Genomic DNA, 16,964 nt, shown 5'->3' with positions numbered 1-16,964 from the left:
ACCAAACTGGCTCTTATATATATTTTAAATTACCTTTACAGGATCCTTTGAATGTTCTGTTGTTCAAGAAGCACTTGTTCAATCATTTTGTCATAATCATAATAAGGCCATTGAGTATGCACTTACAGCTACAAAGAAGCAACCTGAGCCTTCCACATTTGTTCTTCTTGGAAAAATACAAATGAAAGCCCAAAAGTACAAGGTTAGAGAAAAATTCTTAAATTTGTGTAGTTTTGAATGAAAACTGTGTGTTTAAATGTTAAAGAATCAGTGACAAACTAGGAAGGTTAACTTGGAATTTGCAGGGCCCTGATTTGGGGGATTAAGTCCATAGAGGTGCCACAAATTTTATTTAAAATTGCATCCCCTTCAGTCAGTAGTGAGGGTGAACTGTATTCAATAGTCATCATCACCACAGTATTTGAGCTTATTGGAGTATACTGTATCTACCATTTCCTCCAGAGTTTTCCTCTCCAGGGGAGTTCTGTAACTTTCTGCAATTAATGCTAGTCATTTGTATTTGTTTTAATTTTTCTGCTTCTGCTATATTGTCTTAAGCCTATTTTTCTTAAGTGGTGTTACTTTAGTTTACCTTCTACCCTATGAATTAAAATGACTTAAGCTCACGCAAGCGGTGGGGGACAGGGCGGGTGGGTGGAGAGAGAAATGAACCTGTTTTTAGTCCTTTCATCCTGTCTTGCATAGGGGCTAATTTTGAGCACTTTCCCCTTACCTACTGAGGCCTTTTATTTAAGAGGGATTATGATTCAGGAATTCCATTTGTCTTAATTGGAAGCACCTTAAAAATGTTGCTTGCCTTCTGGGAATGTCAAATATTTTCCTCTGTCCACTCTGCAACCAAGAATTTTAATTGTCAATAAATGTGTGCCTTTCAGTCTATCTTCTGAAATATTGGCAGATTCCTTGGGTGAGGTGTACAATCACCTCAGAAAGTCATTCCAGTTGGATGAGATGTTACAGATGGAAATGTGTTTCCCACTGAAATCAATGGAAAACAAAAACAAAGATGAGTTAATGCAAAAATGAATGACATTTTGGGAACCAAACAAAAATTTAAAACAATTGCATGCCTTTATAGGCAAGAGATGTTTGCAGTCCACCTTGAGAATGTCAGTTAATGTCTACATTGCTGCTTCTTATTACAGGATGCTGTGGCTAGTTTTAAACAGGCATTGAAGCTGCTGATGGGCACTGGAAAAACTGTGCCGTGTACATTTGAGGCTGCAGAAATGTATTATTTTATGGGACAGTGCTACATGGAACATGTGTCTTTAATAGAGGTATGTATTTCTTAAAATTCTAGCTTTGTGGTTTTTTAAACATTGTAAATTAAAAGTTTGATCACTGAACTGAAATGAGTACAAAATTGGAATACTGTTGTCCAAAGGTGTATTGATTTTGCTGTAGGAACAATCTATCAAGAATATTAGTATGTGCAAAACTATCAAGGATATTAGTAGGTGCAATGTGGGGGGAATATTGCCCTAAAGCTGTCCCTGAGGGGCAGCAGCACTTTACTGTGCCTCTTAGAGCCAAACTACAGCTGACAGCAGCCTTAGGTCCTGGGGCCACCAATGCCATTTTAGAAGCATTTATAGGCCTTGTAAAATTGCTGCAAGCCCCTGAACCAGAGCATGCACGTTTTGATGTTTCTGCATCTGAAAAGGTACAGGAGGAAGAAACGAGCTCCTGGGGGCACTGTGGTACATGTGTGCTCTGGATCGGGGTCTTGTGGCAATTTTAACTACAAATGCTTCTAAAATGGCGTCGCTCATAGTTTGACTCTTAGGATAGCCCCTGCCTGGGCTCAGAGTCTGGAATTTCCTGGTCTAGGAGATGGTTAGTCCTTGACAATTCAGAATTGGGAAAGGAAGAAGGATGGGAGAAGTCACTGACTCCACAGCCTCCTTGGTAATTTGTTAACGTGTCAAGAAATGATGCTATGGCCTCCTTTTGGGCATCTGCTCCTTTATTCTGCTGCCTCTAAGCACCTTTGACTTGCTATCCTTTGTATAATGTATAGAGTGCTAACAAGCCAAACAAGCTGTACTTACTGCAGTGATGCAAAATATTCCTGGCCATTGTGGCATACTTTTTTGGGTGCTAGCCTGCTCAGCTGCAGAAATTCTCAGCTTCTAGCAGGGACTTGTTTTACTTCCAGTTTCCTGAGTGCTTGTGACTTTTGCTAGACTATAAAGCATGGGTTGGCCACCATTTTGGCCCGAGTGGCAAATGAAATGCAAAATCTACCTTTGAAGATATTGGTGTGCTGGCAAACAAACGGAACAGAGATTATTGTGGGTTTTATTGTGGCTCAAGATGGCTTACAATTCCAACTTTAAAAACATACAAAGTACAATAAAACCCCAAGAAAAGGTATGTAGCCTACTTCCCATTAAAAACCACTGAGCTGATAACAGAAACAACTCCACTGGAAGGGACAGCAACAGCAGTGGCTTCTGCTCTTCAGACAGGTGGTGGAACCTCATATGCAGTTGGCAACCTCCTCTGTTTGCAGCACCAACCTTTGGGGCAGGGCTGCTGCTGGCAGTGGGATCACAAGAGTCCCCACTTCATTACGGCAGTGCTCCAACTTGAAAGAAAGTCCAATAATTGTGCTCTGGGCCAGCCTGGCTCAACATACCTGCTTTTGGGGTGGAGCAAGGTAGCTACTTTGCTGAGCAAAATGGTCTGACATTTGGCACATGTTCAGGCTTGCCTGCCTCTGCTGTGGAACATGTTTTAGCCTCTCCTCACTTCAACAGATGGGTAGAAGTGGAGTGGGCTGCATGATATCATTTTACATTTTCCAGTTGTTTTGCCTGCAGGGCTTAAATTCTGATTACACAAATAATAATACAAATAAGCTAACTGCAAGTTTAGGATTTTAAAATTGGACAAGTTTGGAATTCAAGTATTGTTGAGGCATGGATATCCGATGTTTGTCTCTATTGCAATAGTAGATGTATTAATCTTATAACTGTTTATAAGTAAAAGAAGATGTCAGATAATACTTCATCTAGCACCACAAAAAGGCAAAGCTATCTCTGGAGAGTGAATTCTTCCATAAAAAGATTGTTGAAATCTAACTTATAGCACCAGCATTATTCCCTCAACAAATGTATTTGCTCCATTGATTTAATTAGAACTGAATGCCAACTGTATCCAAACAATCAAATCCATATGGCTCATTAACCATATGTTAGCCTTTATAGGATAGATCAGCAGTAGTAGTGGGGAGTTTCTCTGGCTGGGGTGAGGAGGGAACATACTTGCTCTTTAAACAAAATGTGCAGGGGTGGTGGTGGTGGTGGTGGTGGTGGTGGTGGGGAGAGATACAGGCAACCCTGAAGAGGATGTCCCACTCAGCAAATATGAACTGCTCCCTTCCAACAAGCTAGTAGTAGCTGTGTATTTGCTGTTTCATAAGCAGTTCATCTGGTAAAGCACTGAAAGTTATTGTTCTCTCCCACTCCTCCAAGAAAAGATCTTTACATATTACCTGTTTTATTAGGCACTTTTAAGAGATGCAACTAACATATAAACATTACTTTTCTACACCTTGTCATTAGTTCTGTAATTTCATACAAGAAAATGTTGGGATGGTTATTAAAGATACGAGCAATTTATCCTACAATGTCTGTGTCCCCTGGGTATGCCACGTTTCACTATATTTTAAAATAAGTTAGAAATAAAAAACAGTATGGAAAAGGAAGTGTTCTAGCTATTTCCCAAAAGCTAATATTCAGCAAAATGTACTGTCTCATCTTTTAGGCCTGCGATGCTTTTTCTACTGCTGTCAAGTTGTATCCACGTTATGCTGATGCATTTTATGAGAGAGGGCTGTGCAGAATGCAACTCCAGCAAGAAAAATGCATATTAGATTTCAACAAAGTGCTTGCTATTTCACCAAGACATTTCCAGGTAATATTGACAATTAGGGTTTTTGCAAATATTGAAGCAGAATTTTAATAATCTTGATATTATGCATAAAGTGGTACAAGTCCGATCCGATCCAAGCCACACAGTCGCGTCCGACCCTCGGCTACTCCGTAGATCATCCCCCTCCAGGCCTTTCTGTCCTATAGCGTGTCGTGAGAGATCCGCAGAGTCTCGCAGTGAAGGTTTTACAGGGTAGTTCACCATTGCTTTCCCCAACCCAACACACTTAGCCATACGACAGCCACGAATGGTAAGTCATACATTGCCACCCCCTTGGCACTTTGAGCCGGTGTGGGATAAGGGGGGTGGTACAAGTGGAAGACTGAAAATTCATGAAAAGTTTTATTCTCTCTCTTAACCTAGCATGTACGTTTAAGCATTCACATCAGTAGAAGCATTCATTTCCCATTGAACAATATTAGCTGCTAAGGAGAGATGCAACCCACCCAAACAGCTATTTGGATCATCTGGCATGTCTACATCTTTCTCCATCAGCACATTGCACCCATTAGACTGTATATTTGAGTCTTTCTTAAAAACACTGTATGTTGAAAGTCAGCCTAATTTTTGAAGGACAAGGAGAACAATGATAAACTAAACTGCCTAGGCCTACTGCTGGAAATGCAGGGAGTAGCTGTAGCCAGGAGTGCCTTTAATCAGCTTTGATTGGTTAGCCAGCTGTGGCCTTTCCTGGACAGGAAAGATCTGGCCACTGTAGTACATGCCGTGCTTACATCTAGACTACTGCAATGTACTCTACATGAGGCTTCCCTTGAAAAGTGTTTGGAAACTTCAGTTGGAGAAGAATACTGCAGCCAGGAGATTGACTGGAGTGAGTTGTAGGGACCATGTCACTCCAGTCTAGGCCCATCTACATGCTTCCAGTGTAAATCCCTCCCTTTGCTACAACTGATGCAGTGGTTTAAATGCCGCTTTCCATGCTGCTGCGCAGCAGCACAGAAAGGGGCATTTTAACTCAGCCCACTGGCTTCTACTGCCTGGCCAGCAGAAGAGAGAAGGGGGGGAGGCATAATGGGGGAAAGAGACTGAATGGGCTGGGAGCAGAGAGGAAAAGAGGCGGAGAATGGGTGGGTTAAGAGGGAAAGACAGGAGGTGGAGGAAAGGGAGAAAGAGTTAAGGGGTGGAGGGAAAAGACAAGGGGGAAGAAGACAGAATGGATTGAGGAGAGGGAGGAAAAGAGATGGAGAATAGGTGTGTGGATTAAAAATAGGAGGAGTGATTGAAGGGGGAATGAGAGAATGGACCGGGAGCAAGGAGGTAAAAAGATGGAGAAAGGATTAAGAAGGGAAAAGTGAAGGTGGGTGATAGGGGAAAGAGACAGAATGGATTTGGGGCAAGGAGGCAAAGAGTAGGTAAGGAATCAGAAAGGGTGGGTGGATTGATCAAGAAGGAAAGAGTGACAAGAGGGTTGGAGAGGGGGAAAGAGTGGAGGGGTAGAGGAAGGAGAGAAAGGGAAAGGGGAAAAGCGACAGAAAGGGTTGGGAGGAGGGACACTCCCAACCCATTCTATTTCTTTTCTCCTTTAACACCCCTTCTCTCTTTCCTCCACTCCATCTCTCGTTCCCCCTCTCTTTCCCCCTCGCTTCCTGTCACTCTTCCCTTCTTAACCCACCCACTCATTCTCCATCTCTGTACCTCCCTGCCCTGAACCCATTCTGTCTCTTAATTCCTTTAAACCCCTTTATCTCTTCACTCCTTTACTCTTTCCCCTGTCTACCTCCTGTCACTCTTAGTTCTTAACCCACACACCCATCCCAGCCCATTCAGTCTCTTCCCCCCATTAACCTTCCTTTGTCCCCTTCGTCTCTTCTCTCCACACCTTCACTCTTACCCCTCTCTGCCACCTCCTCTCACTTTTCCCCTCTTAATCCCACCCACCCATTCTCCATCTCTTTTCCTCCCTCTCCTAAATCCATTCAGTCTCCTTCCCCCATTAACCCTTCCTTGTCTCCTACCCCTCTTCTCTCTACCTCTTCACCTGTTCCCCCTCTCCACCACCTTCTCTCACTCTTTCCCTCTTAACCCCCCACCCATTCTCCATCTCTGTACCTCCCTGCCCTGAACCCATTCTGTCTCTTAATTCCTTTAAACCCCTTTATCTCTTCACTCCTTTACTCTTTCCCCCTGTCTACCTCCTGTCACTCTTAGTTCTTAACCCACACACCCATCCCAGCCCATTCAGTCTCTTCCCCCATTAACCTTCCTTTGTCCCCTTCCTCTCTTCTCTCCACACCTTCACTCTTACCCCTCTCTGCCACCTCCTCTCACTTTTCCCCTCTTAATCCACCCACCCATTCTCCATCTCTTTTCCTCCCTCTCCTAAATCCATTCAGTCTCCTTCCCCCATTAACCCTTCCTTGTCTCCTACCCCTCTTCTCTCTGCCTCTTCACCTGTTTCCCCTCTCCACCACCTTCTCTCACTCTTTCCCTCTTAACCCCCCACCCATTCTCCATCTCTTTACCTCCCTGCTCCTAGCCCATTCAGTCTCTTTTCCCCATTATGCTCCCTCCTCTTGTCTCTTCCCTCCATCCCTTCAGTCTTTCTCCCTCTCTGCTACCAATTAAACCCAGACAGCTCACTTCAGGTGCCTGGTGAGGAAGTCCCCACCAGACAGCTGAAGCCAGAGATTAAATGCCCCTTTCTGTGCGGCTGTGCAGTGGCACAGAAAGGGGCATTTAAATCCAGCTGGCTTGCTTCTAATTCTTTAGAGCTAAGCCTGGTCTCCTTATCTTTTGTTTTTATGTCCTCTGGGGGTGGCTCTGCCCTGCGCGATGATGTCACTTCCTGGAAGTGATGTCATCACGCAGTCCTGGGAACACGCACGCGCATGGTACCAGTGAGTTCCACCACCTCTTTTCCCAGAAAAAAGCCCTGTGTATGATTTTAATTTGTTAATTGCCTTGGTCACCCTGATGAGGGAAGAAAGGTGGGATATACATTTTGAAAATAATCATTTGCCTTTACTGCACTCTAAAATAGATTGTGTGGAAAGACATTTATAGTGCAGTTGTAAGCAAAGGTACGTTCTTCTAAACCCATTGACTACAATGAATGTAGAAGGTTTTAACTCTGCCTAGGACTGCACAGTTCCTATTTTAATGCCATGTTGCATCATGAATGATTTTACTCATATTAACAGATCATTATGAGAAGGCCAGAATTTTGAAAATGTCTGTTGCACTTTACAATACAATGCACAAACAAGCTACCCAGATTTGTTCTGTAATGTTTTTCTCTTTCTCTAAAGGCATATTTAAGTCGTGCTGCTTTCTTTGGAAGTAAGGGAAGATACTCTAAAGCAATAATGAATTGTAATGAGGCCATCAAAATTCATCCTAGAAGTGTGAGGGCTCATCTCTATAGAGGAGCATTGAAAATTTTCAATAAGGTAAACTTCACTACATATCACTTTTTGACATAGCTACTGTTGTCACTGGCTGGTTAATACATGTATCTGCTGTTTATAGATAAAGAGAATTCAAATATGCTGGTTTATAAATAAATACAATAGCCTGCCTTAAGCGATCATGATTGTAGGAACACAATTTCATAAGAAAATGCCATTATAATGCATAACAAATGCAAGTGATGAAGGTGAGCAAGAAAATTTGGTGTTTGGGGGGGCAATCAGTGGGAGGGCTTCTAGTGTCCCTTCCCCACTGGCAGACCTCCTGAGAACACCTGGGTTTTGGCCACTGTGTGACACAGAGTGTTGGACTGGATGGGCCATTGGCCTGATCCAACATGGCTTCTATGATGTTCTTATGTTCTTAAAATAAAAACTGTACAACCGTGTTTGGGGATGCAGGGCCTATTCACCCCAGACTTACCTCCTCTGACACTGCCAGAGGAGAGCAACCCACGGCACAGAAGGAAGCTGATGAGCAGCACCACTGGGCCGCCTCATGATGTGAGAGCTGCCTGGGGTCAGAGCGGCCTGCTGCGTAGGCAGGGCCTGTTGAGTGGAGTCACTGCACCACAGGCCTGAGAGGACCAGCAGGGCCACCCCGCATGCACGGCTCTGATTGTTGCGGCTACATCAGAGGGGCTTCCCTGCCAGCGGTTGCATCCCTTGCCAGCGGCCAGTGCAGCACATGGAATGCCCTTGGGTGGGCCAGCGGCTCCCTGGACAGGACTGCAGGAAGGCCTGCAGGTGCAACATCTCGCCCAGGGCGATACAGCCCCCAAGATCCCTGCAGGAGCACCACGGCCATCCATGGCCAGGGCAGGGCAAGTGGCTAACCCAACAGCTGGCACAGCCCTGCCAGCACCATCCTACAGGGCCAGCCCCAATGGACGGCAGGGGAAGTGGAGGACAGGGCAGAGAGCCCCGGGGGAGGGGGATTGGGTCTGCAGCATATCAACCAGGGGCAGAGAGAGGATATGAGTTGGATCCTGGGGGAGGAGTGGGCTCTCACTCAGGGCAGCCCCTATAAAGGTTTAATTGCTTTGTAATCTATCTTGTGTCCCTCTGGGAGAAAGGCAAACTAGAATTAGTGTAAAATAAATAAATAATGCTTGCCAAAGTACTAATAAAAAGTTTAATGGAGTACCATATCCAGTTGTAGAATATTTTATATTTTAAAAGATCTACTGAACATTATGAAATTTTCAAAAAATGCTCTGAGAATCTAAACATACTGCCTGATATTAAATCAAGTTTGATTTCTTTCTGGCTTATTAAAGAGAAGTCAAGAAGAAATTGCTAAACAATCTTTTAATCCAACACTTTGATTCTAACAAGAGCTGGTCAGCTGGAAACATACAACAAGAGCATAAAGATGATGGTCATCTCCAGCATCTGGCACTCAGAGAAATATCACTTTTGAACATGAAGTTTTAATTTAGGTATTAATAACTAACTGGAAGCATATTACTACTACCCATTATTAAACACATGCCTCATGAATTTATCTAACCCTTTTTAAAAATCAGCAAATGGACATCACAACATCTAAATGGTAGTATATTCCATGATTTAATTATGTCTTATGTGAAGTACTTTTTTAAGACTGTTTTGAATCTACTACTAATCATCTTCACTGGATGACCTCAAGTTTTATAATGAGGGGGGAGTCTCTCTACACTCCAAGTGACAATAAAGACCAGCTTAATTTTTGCCAGCATGTGTGCCATGAGATATTATGTTTTTATTTCACATTATTTGATGGTTTCAAAGAACATTAATGTCACTATTTTTCTATAGACTTACAAAAATGCCATTGAAGATTTAAGTAAAACCATAGAACTGGACAATATTTGTACTTTGGCATATTATAACAGGGGAGTCTGTTACCAGCAAATGAAGGACTACACAAATGTAAGTTTCATTTTCCTCATAGCATTAATAAAATTCCTCAAGTGCTTGAACACAGTTTATGAATACTAGCATCCTGCTTTAATTTTTAATTATGTTGTCTCTACAACTTAGGTGTATGAACCTCCTTACCTTTGTTCTCCTAGAAGTAAAGATCAAAAGGAAATGTATCAGACATCACCAGGGGTCATTTCCTAGAAAAAGAACTGCAAGAACTCATTAGCATAACTCATTAGCATATGCCACACCCCCTGACATCACTGGAAGTGTGTCAGAAGGCAACATCCACCCCTCAGGCCCCTTTCTGCAAAAGTCTCCAGGTATTTTCTTAAAGCAGAATGAACTCAAAGCAGCTTACCCTCCTCTGGAGAGCCAGCCCTGCTTGCACCCACTCACTCACACTCTCAAGTCCCAAATGAAAATAAAGCAGCATGAATTCCAAGCAGCTTACTGTTCCTTTGGAGCTCAGCACCACTCAGCATTCACTCATTTTCTCTCTCTCTCTCTCTCCCCGCCCCCCCGCCCCCCCAGTCACAAATGAAACTAAACAAGCAGAGCAGAAGGAATCAAAGCAGCTTACTGTTCCTTTGGAGCTTGGCATTCGCTCATATTTTCTCTCTCTCTCCTCCCCCCCCGCCCCCCCCCGTCACAAGTGAAAGTAAAAGAGCAGAGCAGAAGGAATCCAAGCAGCTTACTGTTTCTTTGAAGCCCAGCACCATTTGGCTTGCACTTGGAAGAAAAGAAATCACGTGGGTGGGGCCAAAACCCACGTGACCTCTTTTTAGCCCTACCGGAACGCCTTTCCTGTGCGTTCCGGCTCCAAATGAGCCCTGGACATCACCATAGATATATTAATAAATATGGACGAGAGTAATTAATTTAGTTAGAAAGCTGGATATTTTAAAACTGGGTGGGCCATGCAGTAAGGCTATTCCAAATTAAGTGCCCATGAGACCTTTTGATTTTGGTCAGTGAAAGGCACTTCTAAAAGCTGAGCTGCGTGACCACCCAGACCATTTGGTTTGCAAGGTGTCTGTAGTTGTGATCAGCATAGCTGAACATTCAACAGATGATTGATTTGTAGTTCATATTTTCCCAGTAGTGCAGAAAAAGCTGGTTGTTTGTGTGCATTCCCATACTGCTTTTCTGCATCTTCCCTTGTCCCTTCCCCATTTGCTGTTCATTACGTTGTTTAAATACATAAAATATTTGCATTTCCCAGTGAATTACCAGGAAAGGCAAGTGAACTACCTGGTTTGGGAATAATTTCTTCATGCATGTTCTTGCTTAGCTTCTTGCCAAATAGGAAAAAAACCAGCTTAAAAATAACTTGTTGCTCTATTAGGGGTAAACTTTCCACATTAGGGCCTTTCACAAAGATGTTATTGTACCCAATTATTGTGTTTTATGAAGGTGTTCACTCTGTAGCCAAGGAAAGTCTCAGTCAATTTCATTTCAGCTTCCAGCCTTGGAGTTTTGGAGGTATGCTCCTCTGCATTTATATACTAATAGTGCAATCCTAAGCATGTCTTTTCAGAATCCTACTGAAGTCTATTCTTTGGAGCTTTCTCCCAAGAAAGTTTTCTTAGGATTGCAGTGTTAGGGAGCAATCCTAAATTGGCCTACTCAAAAATAAGCCTTATGCTATTCAATGGGCTTTCTTCCAGGAAAGTGCCCTTAGGATTGCAGTATGAATACACATCCAGTATATTAAAGAGAAATGCCCCTTCCCCACACACATAAATACATGCATGATTTTGGACTTTGCAGTACTTACTGTGCAACTTTTATTTTTATTTTATAGGCCTTGAAAGATTATAGTATTGCTCTTCTTCTTGAGCCAAACAAGGACATTGTCTTGAAAGCGTTGGTTAACCGTGCACTAATTTATGTTGAACTGGATCAGTATGCTAATTCATTGGAGGTATAGATCTTTTTGCCTAATTCAATAGATAAGAAATTCTAAATTTCTCTTTAACACTGAGAAAAATCCTAAGAACTAAAAATGTAATTCTGCTTAGTGATTTGAAAGATAATTCATCCAAAATGCTTTAAACAGGATGAAATGTTCACAGGATTTCCAGATGTAATTTTTAGATAGGGACTGGGCATTTGCCACTGAATCAGAGAATATTACCCTAGCAAACATTTAAACCTCAAACCAGCCACTTATTCAGGTTACTGGTAAATAGTTGTCCTTGTACCTGCAAAGAACTGGCAGCTCTCTCTCTCCCTATAGAGATTCACCTGGCCCCTTCCATTGTCTGCTGGCAGGTAAAGACTTCTTGGTTTCATCAGTCATTCCCTCAGTCAATGATTCCTCCTTTCTGTCCTATGTTTTAAATGTTGTATTTATGTCTTTGTATGTGTATTTTAGCTTAATGATGTATTTTGGTTTGGTGTTTATAGTTTTAAGGCATGTTTTTTTTATCATGTATATTTTAATCTGTTATCTGTCTTGGTGACTCTGATGAGGGCAGAAAAGTGGAGTATAAATTTTGTAAATAAATAAAAGTACAACACTCATACTTGTGTTGCTATGGATATGGGCAGCTATGCTTGTATTACAAGTACCTTTTGGATGGTACCTATGAAATAAGTGTCAGATGCTTCAAAACATTGCTCTATTTTTAGGACTTTACAGAGGCTACACGAAGTAAACCAAAAGATTGTCAACTGTTCCAAGCTCTTGGAATCTGCTACTACAGGTAATATTAAATACCCATTTATGTGAGTTTGGAAATGTTTTGTTTTGTTGCTGTCACAGTTTATGGGGAAGTTTACAAAGGAAAAGTGTAACAAAATGAACAAAAAACTGAGGAAGAGAGAAGATTTCTTGTTCTTCAGAAGCCATACATGGCTTCTTGTGCATTTTGTTGACTTTCTAATAGTTGCTAGGAAATAGCATTCTTTAGATAGTCTGACAAGTTACCATATCTGAAAATCAATAGACTTAATATATAGTTGACAAAATGTTATTTTGACAACTTAACAATTCAGAATTCTATAGTGGCCTTTTTTGGTAATAGTTCTCCAAATTTTTTTTTGACATTTCATTATTTTTTTATGGGTGTTGCTTCTTTAAACAAAATAAGAAGATGGGTATTCATTTGTAAGTCTTCCAATAGATGCCAAGTGCCTACTGGTTTTGCACTTCTGGTTTTAGTTTACACAGTCATTTTGGGGCTGTTGATGGCTAGACTGGGGTTCTTGGGGCAAAATTTGCAATAGAAATAATGAAGTACTCCTGTGTCGGCTGTGGAACCCCAGAAAAGATATTAATTTAAGAGAAACCATTTACAATCTTGCAGGCTTTTTTTGTGAGGGCAAGTGCCCATGGTCTCATGCAGAGCTTTTGTGAATGAATATCACAGAACTGTTAAATACAATTACTGTTCACACATGTAAGTTACACAGAGCACTGTCAATTATTAAATGGAAAGTTATGTGGTACACAGAGATCTCTGGTTAAACTACTAACAGTGCAATCCTATGCAGAGATACTCCAATCTAAGTCCATTAATTTACCGTCTCAGCCCCACTGTATGTTTAATTCAAACATTTTCATGTCTCAGTAAGATCAGAAGCTAGTGCAATAAAGATCTCGGGATCAAAAAACCCTTCAGTTTTAGAGAAAAGTTTGGTCACCTACAAATTTATCTGTGCTTGAAAAAGCATAGAAATTGTACATTAAACCACAGGCTGACATGTAAGCAGTAAACAGATGCGCATTTTAAAAAAGATTATATTTGCTTACAAATTAGGCTCCATGGACCCTTGGTCTTTCAGTTCCCCATGGGGTTTGGGATATGTCCAAGTAAAAATTCCAAGGATACTGCTTTCCCAAGCACATGCTATATGTACACTTAAAGGATTTGTCTGATACGTCTATTAAAAGTACATTGGTGCTAAATTTAATATAAATTGTACATGGGAAATTCTCAGCCTCCTAATTTCCTTACCCAGTGACCCAGGATGGCCATGATGTATAGAAAAAGTATAAATTTGTGATACAATTTGAACTATAAAGAAGAAATTGTTAAAGCTGTGTTTTCCATGTTCTAAAACTGGTAGAAAGGTTTACTAACCTGCAAACTGAATATTATTATTTATTTTAATTGTTCCTAGATTCTCTGTGCCAAATTTCACATTGGTGGAAAAAATGGTTTAGATTTTATAATGAAGTGAATTTTCAGGTCCTATAATGGTAAAAAAATTAACTAATGTAACTCTGCATAATAATATTTTCCAAATCTCTAGCTCCTCCTCTAAGTGAGGTTTCTTTAAAATTAGTGTGTTTAAAGATCTGTTTAATGCAATGATTTTAAAGGTAGAGAACATGGTGTGTTTTTTATGTCACAGAATACATGGTAAAATTGACCCTATGAAAGCATCATGTGTCATGCTTTTGGAGATATTTATGGACTGTAGTAATTCTAAAAATATGGTAACATGCTGTTTTACTGTATGGTAATGCTCTCATAAGACCACTTTGTCGCATGCAAATTGACTAGAGAAGCCACTTATGGAGACATTCCTTATTAAAGAATCAGATATGTCTCATGCACCAACTAGGGCACTATGTAATTAAAATTTGGACAGAGGAGAAAAATAAAACTTAGATGAATCAAATGAGAAAATCTGTTTCTCAAAGAAACAAAGACACCTTCACAAACTTGTTAAAATCGTATTTAAGCCCCTAGTCCTGCACTAGTGCTTGCCTCATTAAAATGAGCACACGTTGTAACACAGCAAGTAGGTAATTGCCAATAGGCACTTACTATTTATATATCATTTTATGTGGCATTCATATGAAAATGATGCTGCATCAGAAATTAACTACAGAATTAATTATACTTTTATATGGTTTAGATTTTACCTTAAAGGAATTGTGTTAATGTGATGTTTTCAATTGTTAGTAAAGTAATAACAGCAATGGTACGGCCTCTTCTGAAGAAATCATCATTAGATCCTGCTGACCTGCTCAATTACCGACCAGTTTCCAACCTTCTGTTTTTGGGGAAGGTGATTGAGCGGGCGGCAGAGAAGCAACTGCAGAATTTCCTGAAGGAGACCTCAGCCCTAGATCCCTTCCAGTCTGGTTTCCGCCCGGGACATGGGGTCGAGACATTGTTGGTCGCCCTCACAGATGATCTCCGCAGACATCTGGATCAGGGCGGATCAGCACTGCTGATTTTGCTGGATCTGTCAGCAGCGTTTGATATGGTCGATCATGAGCTTTTGACCCACCGCCTTGCCGATGTGGGGATTCAGGGGACAGCACTGCAGTGGCTGGTCTCCTTTCTCCATGATCAGGGACAGAGGGTGGCGCTCGGGGAGAGGGTGTCATCTTGTAGGCCACTGGTTTGTGGTGTGCCACAGGGAGCGATACTCTCTCCATTATTATTTAATATCTATATGCGCCCCCTCGCCCAGCTGGTGCGGAGTTTCGGGCTTGGGTGTCACCAATACGCGGATGACACCCAGCTTTATCTGTTGTTGGACGGGCAGCCTGGATCGGCCCCTGATGCCCTGGAGCGTGCTTTTGAGGCTGTGGCTGGTTGGTTGAGACAAAGTCGGCTGAAACTGAATCCCACGAAGACGGAGGTCCTGTATGTGGGTCGTGGGGAGATGGCTTTGGGACCTCAGCTTCCTACACTTGATGGGGCAGCACTTACACTGCCCCCGAGGGTTAGGAGCCTGGGGGTGATTCTGGATTCCTCCTTGAAGATGGAGGACCAGATCACTGCAGTTGCCAGGTCTTCCTTTTATTATCTTCGGCAGGCCAGGCAACTTGCCCCTTATTTGTCTCCCCGTGACATGACTACAGTGGTCCAAGCAATGGTCACCTCTAGGTTGGATTACTGTAACGCGCTCTACGCTGGGCTTCCCATGGGCCTGATCCGGCGGTTACAGCTGGTACAGAATGCAGCAGCGTGGGTCATTGCTGGAGCACCGGTGTGGGAGCATATTACACCGGTGCTACGCCAGCTGCATTGGCTGCCAGTGGAGTACCGAATCAGGTTCAAGGTTTTGGTGTTAACCTACAAAGCCCTACGCGGACTGGGACCGACGTATCTGAGGGACCGTCTCTCACCATATGAGCCCCAGAGGACTCTCCGCTCTGGCGGAAAACATCTTTTAAGTGTTCCTGGCCCTAGGGAGGCCCGCCTGGCGTCGACCAGGGCCAGGGCCTTCAGTCCTGGCCCCGACCTGGTGGAATGCTCTGTCTTGCGAGACAAGGGCCCGGCAAGATTTGCTTGCATTTCGCCGGGCCTGTAAGACAGAGCTATTCCGCCAGGCATATGGCTAATGCCGGGCAGTGCCCGCCCCTCCCCCCGTGAAGGGGGGGTTAAACCATCACCCCTATGCAAACACAGAGGCATGTATGAACCACTATGCAGCATGAATTGTTATATTTAATGTTTTTAAATGTTTTTAAATATATTATTTAATGTTTTTAAATGTTTTTAAACATGTTTGTATTTGTTATCCGCCCTGAGCCTGCGAAAGCGGGGAGGGCGGAATATAAATATAATAAATTAAATTAAATTAATGAAATATTAACTGTCAGATACATGTTGATTTTAGGCTTCAAAAGTATGAAGAAGCTGTTAAGTCATTTTCTACAGTACTTAAATTAGATCCTTTTTCTCTGGATGCCTATATTGGACGAGGGAATTCATATATGGAATATGGTCATCAGGCTGGTTCAAAACAGGCCCAGAAAGATTTTTTGAAAGCAATACACTTGAATCCATTGTGCATAAAGGCCAGACTTTGCTTAGGATACAACTTACAGGTAATTTATTTACATCTATCTTATAATACTCCACTACCAATAAAAGCAACATGAATTAATCTGGTAATTCTCTATGCAGTTATATAAGCATGGGTTCACTCAACAAAGTTAAGACTTTTCCTGAGGATAAAATAATTTGTACACATAGCAAGATTATGAATCAACCTCAGACAATGAGGAACTGTTAGTATGTATTTTGTCAGCCCTCCAATGGATTTCAGCATCCTAGAGTAGGCAGAGGTAACCATAAACAACAGTCAAATTGACACCAGGTGCTTAGATTACTGTGCTTCCATGCTCCCAAAACTTTACTGTTCAGAGATCAGATGCAAGGTGCTGCCCTGCCAGAGATCATATGCAAGATCTCACCTTTGTCTGCCCGCTAGTCTTCACCTTTCCTCCAGCAGCATGTCCTCTATAGCCTAGTTGCATGCTGAGGATCCTGCATGGACTTGCCGGGGGGTGGGGGGGTGGTACTTCACTTTTCCCTGTATTCCATTTCCCACACAATTTCCAGTTTCCCTCCTCCTAGCACCCCCCCCATATGCTCACCTTTCCCTACACCCTTCTCTCCATAAAACCCACTCATCAACATCATCATCATCTTTTTTTTTTACTTTTACATTAACTAACAATACAGAGAGTAAGAAGGGGGGCAGGGGAAGGAAAGAAAAAAAACAGCAACACTACACTACAAATAATGCTTTCCCTTCATACTGCCATTATTAAAAAATTAAAACTTTGTAAGATATTGATGGAGTGGTTGACCTTGCAAAATACAGATTACAATCCAAATTAAGTCTTCCTCCCCCCCTGGGCCTCGGTCACAGTTCTCTCTGAGCAACTGCAACCGCAGTGCT

The 16,964-nt window shown here is 42.2% G+C and overlaps 1 protein-coding gene across 2 annotated transcripts in view; it reads left to right on the top strand.

The window, feature by feature from the left end:
• LOC129324317 (uncharacterized) overlaps positions 1–16,964 on the top strand; it is a 110,677-nt gene that overhangs the window by 81,245 nt on the left and 12,468 nt on the right. The window contains exons 19-26 of one of the 2 annotated variants that reach the window (XM_054971506.1): positions 42–202; positions 1,167–1,301; positions 3,796–3,945; positions 7,233–7,373; positions 9,192–9,305; positions 11,107–11,226; positions 11,937–12,010; positions 15,894–16,104. In XM_054971506.1, coding sequence (XP_054827481.1) covers positions 42–202; positions 1,167–1,301; positions 3,796–3,945; positions 7,233–7,373; positions 9,192–9,305; positions 11,107–11,226; positions 11,937–12,010; positions 15,894–16,104 — 1,106 coding nt within the window. The remainder of the gene's footprint in view (positions 1–41; positions 203–1,166; positions 1,302–3,795; positions 3,946–7,232; positions 7,374–9,191; positions 9,306–11,106; positions 11,227–11,936; positions 12,011–15,893; positions 16,105–16,964) is intronic. The other variant, XR_008596525.1, reaches the window with a different exon arrangement.

This window comes from Eublepharis macularius, chromosome 2, assembly GCF_028583425.1.
Source record: "Eublepharis macularius isolate TG4126 chromosome 2, MPM_Emac_v1.0, whole genome shotgun sequence".
Classification (NCBI taxonomy): domain Eukaryota; kingdom Metazoa; phylum Chordata; class Lepidosauria; order Squamata; family Eublepharidae; genus Eublepharis; species Eublepharis macularius.
This window is presented reverse-complemented; position numbering and strand designations above follow the sequence as displayed.